Here is a 16,897-nt window from a genome sequence, read left to right as displayed (position 1 = left end):
GTTATCTTCTTATTTTTGAGTTGTAAGAGTTCTTTGTGTACTCTGAATACAAATCCCTATCAGATGTGTGATTTGCAAATATTTCCATGGTGTTCTTTTAATCTAGTGGTTTGGATATATTAGTCAGGGTCTGCTAGGTGATATTGCTGAAAAACATTCAGGAGCTTCAAAGTTTTATTTCTCATTCATGTAAATTCTGTTGTGGGTCCAGGCAACTCCCTTGTACAACTGTGTTCTGTTTGTTGGCTCAGTGTCGCATGTTCCCTTCAGTACATGCTTTTATGAGCACTAAGGCAGAGAGTACGTTGGAGACACTTGTGCTGGCAAGGAAATGCTTCCATCCACATACGAGACATGTCAATTCTCACATTTCGTTGGCTGAATGAATCTTATGGCTATGCCTAACATCAAAGAGAGAAGGGCAAGCCCGCCATGTGCCTGAATGGGAACAAAGACTGTTGGAGGGCAGTACTAATGTCTGAGAAAGGGGTGAATGCTATTCAGATGCAATAATAGGGTGACAGAATAACAGCTTGGGCGGGGGGGGGGCAAATTTAGACTGGGTGATCAGAAACAGTGTCTTGGAAGAGGGCTCATTTGAGCTAAGGCTCCAAGGTTAAGTGAACTATCAAGGAGGAGCCATCCAGGCCTAGAAGCCAGTCCATGAAAAGCCCCCTTAGTGAGGATGTAAATTTTATTCAAAGTGTAATGGGAAAACAATGAAGTGTTCAAACGGGGATCAAACCTGATTTGCATGAAAGAAACATCTTGGGTGTGGTATCCAGAATGAATTGAAGGGGAACAAGGCAGGATGCAGACTAGATCTGGATGGTGGAGATAAAGTGGAGAGAGTGTACGGTTTCTAGGCTGTACTAACAGAGCAAAGGGAAAGAGGAATAAAGGAAGATGAGTCTGGAGTTTAAGTGTCTGGGTGGGTGGTAGTGCTACTATTAACTTGAGGGGGAAGAAAGAGAGGACGGTCCTGTTAAGCTTTACAGGCTTATCAGACATTCAAGTGGACATTTAAGTGTAGGAACCTGAAAATCAAATATAAATCTGGGAATTACATATAGATTCACCTCATTCTGTTTTAAAATCTTCATAGCCTTGGGCCTTATAGACGTGCCATCGGCCATATAATAAATAGTTCTATTCATAGTTTAACTGGATGGATCCGTTTTTTAAAAAACTTACTGTATTACATGCAACACACAATTAAAACTTACGGTATCTTAATTCTACTTGCGCACTTCGGTTCAGTTCTGAAAGTGGCGTTACTAAGTCTAAGGATACATGTATTTTTACCTCTTTTTGTACTTTACATTATTGAGAGGGGCCCAAATCCTTAGAAATGTTTGCACCTATCTACGCTTGCAGCAACATTGACGCTTCCTTACACTCTGGCTAACACTGGGTGTTATCACACTTAAAATTTTTCGCCAATCTAATTGTGGAAAAAAGAGATCCTGTTATGATTTCAATTTATATTTCTTAGGAGTGGAATTAAACTTCTGCGTATTAGCCAGCCATTTGGCTTTCTTACTCAGTCACTTTTTGATTGGCGCCATGTATGTAGATTCCCTGTGTCCCCGTAGACGCTAAGCTTAGGAGTCGCCCACAGTGTGCGGGCTGTTTTGGTAGGGGCCGTTCGCCTTTCATCCTGTGCCCTGCGCACCGGGCCATTGGGCTGGGCTGGGCTGGGCTGGGCTGGGCAGGTGGCAAGAGGAGAAGCAGGTGTGGTGTGGTGAGACGACCACCGGGGCGATTACGAGGGCGTAGGAAGGCGGGCCCAGAGTCCACTGCGCACAGGACCCACGCAGGCCCGGGAGAATCCCCACATTCCCGCCGGGCAGCCCCGCCGGCCTCTCTCCAGGGAGGTTTCCAAAGTTGCGAAACTACCGAGGGCTTTCTGGCAGCAGCCGTCCTGGGCGGCGTTCCCACCCGGAGGCCCCGAGGCCTCAGAACCGCGAGGTCGGATTTGGGGGCCGCCCTTTTCTCGCGTCGTTTTCGAACGAGCGGGAACGGAAAATCGAAACCAAAACCTGCCCGTCGGTCACCGCCCCGCCGCCCGCGCTCCGCTAGCTCAGGGCCCTGCCGGCCGCCGAAGGCGCGTCTCTCCTCCGCCATGGCAAGTTGATTTTGCTTTGGGTTTTGCGGGGCGGAGTGGTCCCCACCCCGTCGCCACGGTCCCCCAGAAGGCCACTGAACCAGGCGGGGCGGGCTAGAGTGCGGGGTGATCCCGGGCTGCGCGGGAGGGATCCCGGAGGCAAACCCCGCCCTGTCTTCCTGCACCTGCCCTGGTGGCTGTTTCGCGCTCCCGAAATGCCCTCTGCGAGAGAAATGCCCAAGGCATGGGTCACTGCGGCCACCTCCCGCATCCAGGGACATAGCCGTTTCATCCAGGGACATAGCTGTTTCATCCAGGAGTGGCCTCGCCGCCAGTGTTACAGCTTAACTGTTGTCCTCCCATGCTGTGGGGGACTGGAGCGTAATTGCCCAGAAATGAAGGCCAGTTTCCTTTTGAAAAGGGCCAGCAGGAAGGATTCGAGCCAAGGACACAGTTAGGAAAGCAACCTGATGTCTACATTAGCGGGAATTCTTCTCTCTTGTGGCCTTAGTTCTTTCTCTAGACACAAAGGGCTCTGTGTTGTCACCATCTGTGCTGCCTAGCAAGAACAGTTAGCAAACTTAAGGTTTAGCCTGCCAGGTTTTTTCCATCAGACGCCTGAAAGCAGTGGCCCGAGCCTTCAATTCCTGGTCAGAAATACTAGGGTTCCGGAAATGCCAAAGCAGTGGTGAGATTCGAGTGCGATTTTGTTTACTGGTGGCAGTAAAGGCAACTTGAATGAAAATAAACAACTGATTTGGAGAAAAGAAATGTAAGCGAACGCAGTGAATTTAATTATTGCCTCCCAAGTGCTTTATTTACAAAAATAAACTCACAGTTTTAAATCTTTTTGCTTTCTGGTAGGATGGTTAAAAGTCTCTTAAAATGTTATCACTGATACGGGGAAAATGCCATCACCTTAATACTTCTGGCCAAAATGCTGCTCTTGTTCCCAAATCCTGTATCTCCACGTGGTAGCTCTTGAAAAGGCGATCTCCAAGATATCCCTTTTCTTCTTAATCATAGACAGAGATTAATAGCCGTCAAGACAAAGTTTCTTTAATGTCAAAGGTAAATGTAGACACTTGAATAAAGAAATACGGCATTAGAATTGATGAGAGCAGAGGTGGAGTACGATTTTCTGAGTTTAAATTGAAAGTTTTTGTTTGACATTGGTGAAGAACAAAAAGGAAGCTAATTTACTAGCCACTTACCCATTGAGGCTGATGTGGACTGTTTTATAGTAAAATCAAGAGAAATCTCCTGTGAAATAAAATTCCCTGAAAGTTTGAGAAATCGGTCACTTTTTCCTCTTCTAGAAGGAACTATTTTGGGATAATTACATCTTACCACTTGGCGCTAGGATAGAGGAATGCGTTTATATATTTTTACTATTTCCTCTGCAATCTGGTTATCCCTGAATATTTTAAGAACCTCTGTTTTCTTCCATTAAAACTACCTCCCATAACAAATAGTCAAGAATTATTCTGAGTTTCTTTTTCTGGAGACCCTACCTTTGTTTTATATGTCTCACCATGAGCCGTTTTCATCCTCCACGCCTCTGTCCCTTTGCTTTTGCTGTGAACCCTTTTCTGCATTTTTAATTCAATTTGACCATTAATTAAAATTAAAATTGAACCTCAGCCTTCAAGGTCTCTCATAAAGCCTTTTTTGACTGCTTTTGCCAGAATTAATCTTGCTTCCTAATCCTGAATGGCTTTTATTACGTATTTTAGCATTTTATTGTGAGTGGTCTTGTATCCTTCTAAGATTGTTAGGTGTTGGTCTGTTTTCTCTCGTAGAGAAATAGACCTCCCTCTTTTTGTGCCTACCAAGCTGTGTTGAAATTTTTGTATGTATCTGCCTCTCTCTCACCCATAAGCTAAAGATCCCTTTTTTGTGTCCTTAGGCCCATCCAGGTTCCCGACAGATAATAAATGCTCAGTAAATCTTCATGGTGGAACTGAATTTCAGGGCAAAGGATGCGTTTTATATCTTTGTATGTGTCATCTTGGGTACCCAGCATATTGCCAGGTATAGAACACATGCTTAATTAATACTGTGTTAATTGATCGACTAATTGACAAGATACTGTTTAATCTAAGAAATACAGGTACATTTTTGCCACTTTATTTTAATAACTACCAGCTGAAATATCAAGGAGATGTTAAGACAGTGCATATCCTGGGCGTGGTGATCATTGACTTTGGTCATTTTCTATTGAATTCTTGCTGTGATAAATGAAAATGTCAAGCAGGTAACCTCTGCCTTCTCCCACCTTTCAAGTTTGAAAGTTTTAATAGTATTTTAAATTCTCCGAGGTGGGAGATGGGGATAGCTCAGTGGTAGAGTGTGCGCTTAGCATGCATGAGGTCCTGGTTTCAATCCCCAGTCCCCCTATCTAAACAAATAAATAAACAAACCTAAAAAAGTAAGTAAATAAATTCTCCTAGCAACTATGTTTGTAACTTTCATAATATACTTAAAATTTGATAGTATTACATGATTTCTGTAATTTAAGTGTAGGTTTTTCTTTCCATCTTTTTTCTCAGCTTCTAGTTAGGTTTGCCTTTATTCTTACACTGACAGGGTTGAATGTTTCCATTTTATTCTGTAATCATATTTAAGTCTTTGGTATTTTAAAGATTTAACAGAATTAGTCTAAAAGTTAAAAACCAATGAGAGTGTTTACATTATTATGCAAACAGTAAATAGTGTTTACAGCGGGGACTAATGGTGTGCTGCGATTACTTGTTCTTCTTTTGGCCCAGTGTTGTGTGTATTTTTCCATTTTCCACTTACAGAAAAATGTTCGTCACAGCTGTGTCGAATAGATTTTCTTCTTTGGTGCTCCATAATTTACTCCAAACATGCCACACTTTAATTTGCTTGAGATCTTTAGGCTGGGGCCCCTTCAAAGGCCAGAAAGTGGGGGAACGTGCTCTGGGGTGCCAGCATCCATACTAGCAGGTCACATTCTCCCGAGAGCTCATTCAGTTTTGTTTTGCCACTAGCCTTTCAACTGATCTTTCTGTTTGTGGTCCTTTTTTTCATTTCTGAGGTTCTGCACGAAGGTGGTCACCTTTCCACTGCAGCCCTCTTTTCATTATTCTGCATTCCCCATCTTATCCGTCCACATACTACTATGTATTTTCAGTCTTCAAGAAACTTGTTAAAATTTCTCCTATGCCAATGGCTCCCTTTAACTGGGTTTATTCTCTTTTTATCCTTTTACTTGCATTTTAAGGTGCTCTTGGGATGGATTGTGTGTGTGCTTAAGACTGTCTTCTTGACCTGAGAGTAAGTAGTTTGCCTATCCCCAGTGAAGTCCTACTCTGAGTATGTATACAGAGTCCTCTGAACTGAAAACCCGAAACATCTTCGTGATCTGTTAACCATGACTTGGGCCCATGAGACATCCTGTCCTCCTGGGGATAATTTAGGATAGATTATGTCTGAGCTCTGGTGTGGTCTGGATGGACTCCTCATATAAGCATTGGGAGAAGTTGGCAGGTCCACTTCCCTAAGTGGCCTGGGAACAAATTAAACGTTAATACAAAAAGTTCGCAGAGAGTGAGCCCAGGAGAGGATCTACTTGCAGTTGGTACTCTGTGCCCAGGGTCTGCAATAGCATGTGCTCCCAGAGGTTGAGTTCTGTCTCAGAAATGTGCTGAAGGGCAGGATTTACTCCACTGCAGCCCAAATATTCTTGCCAGGGTTTTATTTTTTTATGGTGAGTTTTTCCTAATTTTGGAAAAACAACAACAACAACAACAATAACAAAACCAGAATGTGTTTCTTATTGGCTTATATACTTTTGACTATAATTAAGGAAATACACAGCCAACTCCAAAATACCAAGTTTGATGGTTAGCTTGACTTCTTTAAATTTCAGTTTTTTAAATTTATATCTCTTAATCTTCTCCTTGTGATTATAACTATTTTTAGGTTTTCTAAAATCAGACAAATATTAATCAACGTTTTCCATTTATTAAAAAAAAGGTTCACTTTTTACATTTTAACTCTCAAATTTATATAGAGAGTTTATGTTGGTATATGGAGTGAGGCAAGGATCTATCCTTAATATTTTTTTCAAGTATCTATAATCAGTTGCAAGAGCACCTTTACTGAATAATACAGCCTTTCCCACTGGTGTGTGATGTCTGTGTTAAGTAGAATCTTATATATTTAAAGAGAATCCTTCTATTTCTTTTGCAGGCATCAGTTTTGAAGGTTAGGGAATCCAAAGCTTCTGAAAGAACAATTGTAGTTGCTGGTCTTCCAGTTGGTTTTGTTAATGATCAGTTACTGACCACATTACTGAAGATTCACTTCCAAGATACTGAGAATAAGGGTGGAGTTGTTGAAGATGTGATGTATCCAACAAGAACCAAGGGTGTTGCATATGTAACATTCAAAGAAAAAGAAGGTATTTCCAAGTCAAATTTTTGTAATCTTAGAAATACTTTTGTAGTTAAATTGAAAATTGAATTTCATTAAGATAATTAGTGGGATTGGTAGTTTTAAAGTAGATTTATTAAAGAATAATTATCCTATCCTTGAATATAAAAGTGGCACAGTATTGCATTAGCAAGAATATATGTGAAAATGGCTTATGATAGAGTTGTCAGTAACTGGCAAATTCTTAAAGACTTTTTTCTTTCTATTTTTAAATGCATCTATATCTGGGGATAAAAGTAATAAATTTTATTCTAGAAAACTTGTAAAATATAGGAAAACTCCCTATAAAAGTTATCTATAGTCTCACAGGATAAATACTCTGGGAATTTTGAGGTGGCTTCAGCAGTACTGTGCCATTTGCTTCTTTTTGTTCAAACCAACCAATGGGTATTCTCACATAGTGTCTGCTTTATTACTGGGAAAGTTGGACTGGAGAAATATGGCTTGGATCTGAGGTCACATTGAGCCATTCTGTTCCCCACCCCACTGACACAGGTGAGGAAGGTCTGCAGAATTTATTCACCCCTCCAGCCTCATGGAGTGGGCAGCCTTCTTTACAAGTCAGTGGCTGGTAGGATACATTGCCAGAGAAAGACGAGCCTCCATGCCAGCCTCTTGGGGGTCAAAGTACCACATATGAGTAGGAGCAGCAGAGACCTCACTCTGAGTGAGGGAAGACAGAGTCCAGAGAGACCAAGAGACTGTGGATTGTCAGTCCCTTTCTCTCTCACCATTGGTTACTTCATTCCTTCTCAGTAGTGATGTTCAGGTAAGGGATGGTGGGAAGGGCCCCTTATTATTTCTCTAAGGAGGAACATAGTGTTTTTGGAAATTAATAATTTTATAAGTTGACTTGATAGCTCAGAGAGAGAAAGAGAGGGCTGATTTTTTCATTTATTCACAAATTTTTATCGAGGGTGTACTATTTGTCAGGTATCATTGTAGTCCTCGAGGATACAGCAATGAATGAAATAGGCAAAGTATTTTCTTTCATGAAACATTTTGTAAGGGTGAACAAATAAACAAGATAATAAATGAATACATAATTATGTTGGGGGCTTTATTTATTTGTATGTTTATATATTGCTTTTATATTTATATGTATATTAATATATAATATAGTGCTGTGAAAAAATATAAAGTAGAATAGAAAGATAGAATGTGGTGGACAGTGCTCCTTTAGATGGATTGGGCAGGGAAGTACTCTGTTTAGGAGACATCTGAACAGACTTGAATGAAGTAAGGGGATGACTCATGCAGAGAAGGGGGAAGAAAACTCTAGGCCAAGGGAAGGACTGGGAAAAGTTCCCAGAGGTAGCATGCTGAGTGTTTTGAAGAACAGCAAGGAGGCGGATGTGACTGGAGTGGAAAGAGCAAGGGGGAGGCTGGGAGATGTGGTTAGTCGGGTAGCTGGGACCAGTTTATGTTAAGTGGTGTATAGGTCAAGACTAGGTGTCTGGATTTTACTTTGAGTGAGATGGGAAGCCATTAGGGGGTTTTGGGCAGAGGGCTGACCAAATGTGACTGCTTTTCTTAGATGATCCATCTGGCAGCCAAGTGGAGAATAAGAGCTACTAGTCATCGCTGGTTTTGACTAGAGTGGTAGCAGGGCAGGTGATTGAGAACTGATGGATGTCCCGAATTTGTTGATGGAATAGGTATTATTTTCTGAGATGCGGAACACTGGAGGAAGAGTACTTTTGGAAGGAACTAGTTATCAGGAGTTGAATTCTGGTCATTGAGATGTCTATTTGGACAATATAGTAGAGATTTCCACGGCCAGAAGGGAGAAAGGTTGAGGCTGAAGATAAGATAAAACTTTGGAGGAGACACATAGAGTAATGGTATATAAAGCTGTGGAAATTGTTGAGAACACCCAGCGGTTGGGTGTAAGTTTAGCAAAGAGGTATGAGGCCTGAAGCAGGGGGCCTGCCAACATTTAGAGAATGAGAAGAGAAGGAGATTAGCAAAGGAGTCTGAGCACGTCAGCCAGTGAACTAGAGGAAAACCAGGACTGTGTGGTATCCTGGGTTCTGGAAGGTGAAGTATCCTCATGACCATAATGAACAGAGTGGGAGATTTACTTTTAGGTGTTCTTTATGTATATATGTATATATGTGTGTGTATATATGTATATATATATGAATTTTAATGTGTTAAAGTAGAAGGAAAAACTATTTAAATGTTGAATTTAGAGGAAAAACAGAAAAAAATCTTAGGTATTCTAAAAGACTTGAACATCCCTATCATTATTATTAATGAAAATAATTATTAGAGTATTATGCCACAGAGATTTCTGATGCCCCTGTTTCAAATTAGTTGCAGAGAACGTGGTCAGAAAAAAACACTGTCTAGCAGAGAAGGTTGGACCTGCTCAACTCACAGTCTCTCATTTTGGTGAAAAGGTAGGTGTGATGCTGAAGGCATGCTGATCATCTAGATCTTGTTTCTTCTGCAAAGTGTCCCCTGTACCTAGGAGACACAAAGCACTCACCCCAGGACTTCTAGGAAAGAAAATGCAAACTCCTTAACCTGAGTCAGTGTTAAAGGCTGAACCTGTGTCTTGAAATGTTTTAGTTATTGCCTAGTCAGTTTTTGTTTCTATATGAGCCTCTTGATGCTTTTAAGGTGACAGTGAGCTTTTATGTTATCGTGGATGATGTCAGGTGTCTACCTAAAGACTTACTCTGTAGGGGGAAAAACCCGATTAGGATGAACATTTAAAAGGAGCTTTGAAGAAACAGGAAAGGTGGAAATGAGAGCAAAAAGTAAAATCCAAAGCATTGGTTTAAAGCTTTATTCTGTAAGAAAGCTAGGGTTCTGTGCAGCCATCTGATGAACTTCAGACTTGGAGGGCTCTCTGCAGAGACCCCTATCCCCAGAGCAGAACCAGAACAGTGTGTATCTATCGGTTCTGCCTAGGAATTTGCTTCAGAAAAGAATTCTGCTTCTAAAAATTATGTGACCACTTCTGTTTTAGGGAATACAGAGAGGGACTGTGAATCCCAAGCTGAACATTGTGGCCTTGATGGGGTTGTGGGGTCCCTTTGACGGGCGGCCATGGCGCAAGAAGCCAGTCTGTGCTAGGCAGTTGGGGCCTGGTTTAGGGTGGCTGCTGAGGAGACAGAAAATGGTGGGAAAAGAATGTGTTTATAAAGTCTGCTCCACTAGGTGGTGCTGTTTTAATTTCTCTGTTTAATTTTAGGTCTTCAGCTCTGTACATGCTGTCCTTGATCTTTCTGTTTTTCGGAGTCAAGTCCGTCTAGAAAACGTGGTAATGGACCTTAAAAGGGAAATCTCAACCTTAGGCTTCAGTCCTTTGGGAGCCAATGGAAGAATCTCTGTTCAAGGATCATTTCTGGCTATCAAGAAGCTCAAAGAACTTTTGCTATTAAAAGTAAGTTCTCTTTTAGAAAAAAACAGGAGTGGACAGAGCCCAAGAGGGAGTATGCAGAGAAGCAGTCACTCTTTAAAGTCACTCAGGTCCTCAATACCTGAGACTCTGAGGAGTGGAGAAAGTCTTGTTCTCGACACAGATGTTTTCCTTTACCTGAAAAACAAGAGTGGATTTTATGAAAGCACATTGAAAAAATTTCATGTTCAATGTCAAGAGAGAGTGGATGGTGACATTACCACAGTTTGTATAAAGAATGTTCAAGATAGGTCTCAGCCAAACAAGGCAAAACAGGTAAAAGAACTCATTGAGAAGTATTCACATGCTCTTTCCTTTGAGCTTAGAAAGGAGACATTTATTTTGGAAGGAAAGGAACATAGAGAGAAAAGAAATATTAAGTTGGCATGTGAACAAGTAAGTTCGAGGTGCCTTCAGGTTCTGGTTAATTTTTATGAGACACACATTGATGTTATAGGATCTTCTTCTGACATATACTTGTTTAAAAAAGAGGTCATGAAGTTAACAAGGCAAAAAGTTAGGTAATAAAATGTCAACAATGGTAACAATAATGGCTACTGCTTTCCCTCACATGGTGATGCCATGTGTGATGCTGGCTTTACCTACATTTTCTTATTTAATTCTTTCATCGTAGGCATTGCTATCCTCATGTTATAGGATTTAAGGAGGTTAAAACACTTGTTTGAAGTTATTCAGCTGGCAAAAAGTGGGGCTAGAGAAAAACCCAGTCTATCTGACTACAAAGATAATATCTAAGGCATAAAACTTCGAAAAAAAGAAACTCACTAAATTTTGGGGAAACCTCACTTTTTCTGCAACCCCAAAAGTCTTAGAAAAAGGGGTAGCCTTAATTCCAACATGTGAGAAGGCAGATGATTATTATAATGCAATTTCCAATTTCTTAACATTTACAAAGTCCATTTACTCCAAATAATTAGGATGCTGGCAAAACTCACTTGAGAAGCTACTTGGATGGTAAATGTTTCTGATGCAGGTAGTCCTTACTTGACTAAATCTCATTATACTGGGCGTATGGGACATTTTTACTGCTGCTTACTTAGCCTAAGTGCTTACATAAAATGTTGGTTCTTCTGTTAGAGTTATGAAGGAAGTATGGTGTCTTTATAATTGTATTGTTCAAGTAATATCATTTCAAGAATAAGATCACAGACCATAAGAATAACAGCAAACACTTAGTTGCCAGGCATAATTTTAAGTGCGTTGCATGTCTTTACTCAGTCCTGACAGCAGCCCTGTGAGGTCGGTGCTGTCTTTGTCCCCTTCCACAGGTGAGGAAACTGAAGCCTAGTGACGTAGTGCACCTTGCCTGTGCTCTTAGTTACGGAACTGTGCTTCTCCCATTCATAGTCTCCCACGGTTCTACTTAAACACTTGAGAAGTGTTTGCTTAAAGATGACAGAAGGATTTGAAAATGCCTTCCTGAAGAAGGGGAGCCAGATTTTGTCATTTGATTATCTCTCACAGCCCTGCATTTGACTCTGGATTAAGCCAGTGTTAAGTAACCGGGGCATTGCAGAGAACCTCCCAGGATAATAAAATGTATATCTCTTGCTCTTGTCAGAGTAAGCAAACATGGTTATGATGATTTGAACTATTTTTATCAGTAGAAAAGGATAAGAAAAGTCTCTCTCTCTGTGTGTTCATCTTTCTTAGGCATCTAAATCCCAGATATGTAAATGATTTCCATTTCTTTAAATATGTTATTTCATTTCTGTATGAGTAAACATTCTGTCATGCGAAACTTCTGTTTATATCAAGTGCCCAATAACGTATCTTTAAAATCTTTGATTTTCATTTTGCTTCTAATGGTTTGTCTCAGTCTGTGTCCAATCAGGAGAGAGAAGGCACACAGTCATTTGAACAGGGAAAGTTTAATATAAAGAATTGTTAACCATGACAGGAGATTGGAATAATGAGGGATTGGCTAGTAAGAAATAGAAAGAACTCTGCCACATACAGGAATAACAGATATAAGGAGTAGTTAGATAGAGCACCCTGCACCCCAGGACTGCAATCCAGACTTTGCTGGAAGATTTGTGCCAGGGGATCCTGCTGGAAGTCCATCCTCTAGGGTGCTGGAGGAATCCGTTCACGGGTGTCTCACCAGGGGCCTCCATTACAACCTGCCCAGGGGGGTTGCTGCGGGGAACTGCTGGTGGCTGGGAGCTGCTGGCCAGTGTGTACCACAGGCACTGAATGCTGGGGGGGTCTCGTGTGTGGGGGCTGGACACTGGAGCAGCTGACCACGCTGCACCAGCCTGACACGCTGAGGAAGTGGGTATTCCGCCTCGGAGCTGGATTCCAAGGAGCCTCCCGGTTGAACACACGGAAGTAGGAACAAGGCTCTTTCCTCCAGCAGTGCCTCTCCAGCGCCCTCTACTGAGAAAGCTTAACATTCCTGTCAGCTACAAAGGAAAAATGTGTTGAAGGACCCAGATTTGTTTTTAATGAGTAGGCAAATAGGATGAATTTAAAGCTGAGTCAATAAAATGGCAACTGGCGGAGTTCTATTTGATACCTGCCGAGGCTTTTCATTATTACCACAAATTTAATACCAATAAAATAATCTTTCAACAAAGAGCTGGATCCGAATAGTGGGGCTCATTCCTTGACTGGATAGACACTAAATGCTAATTGATTTACAGGTATGAATATAACATCTTCTGCTCGAGAAGACTGTGTATTTCAGGTGTTTTACATACTGCTGTCTCTCTTTATAATATGCAAGTTGTGTAGCCAGTTTCTATCCTTAATAAAAACTGACATTTTTAAATTTTCAAAGTGGGAGTAGTCATTTTTATTAAAATTTATTTTTGAAGGTTACTGATGTCCAGGAAGGTGATGTGAATTCTGTCCTGTTGTCAAGCCTAAGCCCTGTGGTATGTCTGCCACTAGGAGAAAAACCTATCATTTAATTAGTCAGTTGATACTTTTCATAGAGACTGCAGATGGTGAAGAGAGCCATTATAAAGTTAAAAAAGAAGATGTAGTAGGAGTTTCACCTCATGATGAACAAAGGAAAAGGGTGGGAGAAAAGGCTCTGCAGCATTTGGGTAAGGAACTCATTCAGGGATTTTTGTTGAGCTCATCTGGATTTCAGAGACTGCAGTGGATGGAAGACAGGTGTTCACTGACTCCTTAGAAGTCAATGTCTAGTCTGGCAGAGGAGGCAGGCAAACCAGCCATTACAATAGAGCTTGCCATAGAAGTACTTGGGGTAGAGTTGAGGGTCAATTCTTACCCAGGATACGTTAGTCATTTCCAAATCATTAGCATAATTCTCATAGGAAAAAATAATAAGGATGCTTTAAAGTTTTACTTACCTGTTTATTGAGGTGTAAACTAGCAGAATGACAAAATGTTTCAAAGAGAACATAAGAAATCTATTTTTGGTTTTTTTTTAGGGAGGTAGGGAGGTAATTAGGTTTTTATTTATTTTTGGTGGAAGTACCAGGGATTGAACCCAAGACTTTGTGCATACTAAGCAAACACTACCATTGAGCTATACCCTCCCCCTTCGAGAATATAAGAAATGGAATTAAAAAGTCAGTAGGAAAAAGCATGTTAGTAAAAACTGCTAAATTAAAAACAAAACTTGTTAGTGTCCTAGGGTGCTATAAAGCTGCTTTGGATGGTTATTTTCTCTGCTAAGACAGAAAAGAAAATAATCACACTTTATCTGTTTTTTAAGAAGTTAAACTTCTAATTTTACAGAGCTATAAAATGTCATTGCTCTAATCAATTGTGATACTAAGTGAAATGAACTTATATTCCTCAAAAGAGATGATCCACAAGTGGTCTTATTAGAGCTTGACATTATAAGTCATAAAGTTATTTTTTGCCTTATTTCTGTGTTTTGAGTAATTTTCTTTAACAAGTGTCAGTAGCAGCTCTCAGAGGCTGAGAGCAGGTGGATGGGTGTGAGCCCAATGAGAGGAGACGAGGAGGGAGGGCAGGCCGGCATCTGGTTTGGTAGATGGATGCCAAGTTTAGGGATGGCTGAATTTCGACAGCTTAGTTTTTACGACTTTGGTGGACAAGACTCCTTGATTTCTCGATAGAGGACACTCATACAATGGTGTAGAGGGAAGGAAAAGTCGAATTTGTTTTGTGAATTTCTCCATATAAACCACGTTAGTGACAATGTATGCAGTTTCCAAAAGACAGCAATTTAAGGAATCTAACTATCTTGCCAAGATTTTTTTACTCTAGGACAATTTCCTGGTATAAATACCGGCTTAGGAAAATAAAAACCCTTTCAACTTAAGTGGGCTTTCTTCAGTATTCTCCACTTACCCCTTCTCTCTCATCTTTCGCCTCTTCCAAACGGAGTGATTCTGAGAAAGTTCCTTGCCCCTCTATTAAGCCACCAGCCTTGTGGTAATTTATTCTGGCAGCCCTAGGAAACTAATACAGCTTTCTTTCAAAAAATTCCTGGGACCCTCTGATTCTTGCATCTGGTTCTGTGTGTGGGACCCCGTTGTATGCTCGATATGCCCCTCTCCTTGACAGCATTTCCCAGTACGTTTCTTTTGTTGGTGTCTTGTCTTCCTTTCTCACTGCATGGTGGTCTCCTTGAGAGCAGGAATTTTGTCTTTTTTCTACTCTATTTATCCCCTGTTTATAACTGCCTGGCACATAGTAGGCATTCCACAAATATTATGAAACATAGGAACAATTTTTGTGCTCCCCACAGAATTTAGTACAGGGTTTTGTGCTGAAATAAGCATCTTATAAATGTGTGTTCATTGGTCCAGGAATTTTCTGTCTTTTTATATAGTTCTCCCACTTGCCAACATCATAAAACTAATATTAATCTCGTACCATCTCTTTAGAATGTGTCCTCATTTCTCACTTGAGTCATTTCCTCTGAAGCAGGAAATTCTGGCAAGACAAACTCAAGCAGGTTGGCCAGTTATCACCCTGGCAGGAAGGCACTGGGCGTGTTCCCTGAACTCCCTCCGTTTGCCTAGTTCCTGACTAGGTTTCAACAGTGAGACAAAAGTCCTTTGTGATTTAATTAGATAGTTATGAAGATTCACTGGGTCTGTATGCTGATACTTGGTTACTGTCAGCTATAGGAGGCCACTGGGGAAATTTCTGTCCATAGTCCATTATGGACATTAATGCCTGAGATATTTAAACATTTAATCCGTAGAAAGTACTACATAGCTTGTATAAGTCTGTTAAGACTAGCCTGCAGTTCATTGTATTTCTGGCAATGCTGAGAAAAGCCATAGGATTAGAATATGCCTCCTTTTGATTTTCCAAGAAATTTAGTATTGGAGGAAATTAGTCTAATAAATATTTTACTGATTTAGATATTATAAAAGGATTACCTTAAAGGATGGGGACTTTTAGGGATTGGATGGGAAGAGGTAAATAGAAAATAAGAGGTTCTTTTTGCTGCTGTTGGGGAAATTTGTTTAAAATAAGCAAGTGATTTCATGAGAGGAGTAAAAAGATACAATGTAAAAACGGTAGTGGTTTTTGAAGGATGTGTATGAAAGTTAGGAGGAACAACTCACTCCTGGTGAAAATAGATGTTTGTGAGCTAACTGTCTAAAGTTTATCAAAAATGTCAACAAAGTAGACAGTTTACTTCTCTTCTTTCTCCCTGGCAAGGTGCTTCTTAGACTGAAACCTCACAACTTCCTTCCCTCATGAAGCATTTTGGGTTCTATTTCCATTTCCCCCTTTGTATTTGTTTCCCCTTTTCCATTCTCTGTGCCACTACTATAAAGAGCTCATGTATTCTCCTAACTGGCCTTCCTGGCTTGGTGTTACCCACCCCCATGCCCTCAATCCACTCTGTATGCTGCCACCAGATTAATGTGTCTACAATGATTAGTGGCATTTGAGAGGCTTCAACTGTCTGGCTGGTGTTAATTGTCCTACCCTGAAATTCCATTGCAACATTTAATCTTATGTTCTTCTTATCCATTTACAGCATGTGTTTTCTGATAGGTACAGCCTACTCATGCTCATAAGAGATTAGTGTTTTGTCATATATTAACTAATATTCTCTGTTTTTTAAATGTCTAATATTCAGAAATGAATGTTTTTCTTTTCTAACCTAGAGCTAGTAAGCATCACTTACTTACAGGTAGCACTGTGTCAGAAGAACACTGCCTATGTGGTAGCCAAACAGCATAGAGACTGAGAGCATGGCTTTTGTAGCTTGATAGATCTAAGATTGAATTTTAGCAACACTACTTACTGACTTGTGACTTTGGGCCTTCAGTTTCCACATTTATAAAATGGGAGTAATAACTCTGACCTCATAAGGTTTTGTGATAATATGATAAAGTCCTCATCTGGGGCTTGGCTCCCTGTAGCAAATGGGAGTCACTTTTATCACTTTTATCGAGTTGGAGGAGAGGATGTGCCACGGTTCAGAGTAAATATAGCCAGATGATAAGTATTTCTTATATTTGCTTTTACTTCAGGCCTTTATCTGTAATAGGAGGAACACAGGAAGGAAGATACTGCTTGATATTATGAAACATCTATAAAAGAGAATGCCCTCCATAGTGGTCTCCCCATACATACAGAGGTGTAACTGAAGCAGGCTTCATTGCTACCAAGCATAATTTTAGGGAGGGAATATGAAGAATTATGTCTTGATATTTTTCATGCCCTGGGGGAAGAGGAAGTGGTTTCCATCCAGGCTGATGACAGTAGGTGACTCCACCCCTTGGTCCCCTGAAGGCTGAGATCTGGCTTTATTATGTTAAAAGACACTTGCCTTTGTGTAGCTTTCAGCCTCCAGGAGCCTTGGACCAGATTCTTGTAGTTTTCAAATTTCCCAATTGATTTTTTTTTCTCCTGTAGGGGCAGGGGAGCAAGGGATACTTTTCTTCTGCAGTTAGCTGTCGGTAGTAAACCATTACACA

General features: G+C 40.7%; 1 protein-coding gene across 3 annotated transcripts; it reads left to right on the top strand.

Moving 5' to 3' along the window:
- The first annotated feature begins 1,700 nt into the window (after nt 1-1,700).
- On the top strand, nt 1,701-12,782 carry RBM43 (RNA binding motif protein 43). 3 transcript variants are annotated; one of them, XM_031451381.2, is made up of 5 exons: nt 1,701-2,128; nt 4,017-4,141; nt 6,326-6,536; nt 8,888-8,973; nt 9,774-12,782. In XM_031451381.2, exons 2-5 carry the CDS (start codon nt 4,109-4,111, stop codon nt 10,503-10,505), a joined length of 1,062 nt encoding a protein of 353 aa, XP_031307241.1. In that variant the 5' UTR covers nt 1,701-2,128; nt 4,017-4,108; the 3' UTR covers nt 10,506-12,782. The 3 variants fall into 3 exon arrangements, with proteins under 3 accessions (XP_031307241.1, XP_031307243.1, XP_031307242.1); XM_031451382.2 differs by lacking the exon at nt 1,701-2,128 and adding an exon at nt 2,147-2,879; XM_031451383.2 differs by lacking the exon at nt 4,017-4,141 and having other exon boundaries at nt 1,705-2,128.
- The last annotated feature ends 4,115 nt before the right edge of the window (nt 12,783-16,897 follow it).

This window comes from Camelus dromedarius, chromosome 4 (genome assembly GCF_036321535.1).
Source record: "Camelus dromedarius isolate mCamDro1 chromosome 4, mCamDro1.pat, whole genome shotgun sequence".
NCBI classification, from domain to species: Eukaryota; Metazoa; Chordata; class Mammalia; order Artiodactyla; family Camelidae; genus Camelus; species Camelus dromedarius.
Note: the sequence above shows the minus strand (reverse complement) of the source record. Positions and strands in the feature narration are given on the sequence as shown.

Bases quoted from the DNA above. Each gene is read 5' to 3' on its own strand.
- RBM43 (XM_031451381.2), top strand. From the start codon at position 4,109: ATGTGTCATCTTGGGTACCCAGCATATTGCCAG. The intron at 4,142-6,325 runs GTATAGAACACA...TTTCTTTTGCAG, and splicing joins GGTACCCAGCATATTGCCAG to GCATCAGTTTTGAAGGTTAG. The intron at 8,974-9,773 runs GTAGGTGTGATG...GTTTAATTTTAG, and splicing joins TCTCTCATTTTGGTGAAAAG to GTCTTCAGCTCTGTACATGC.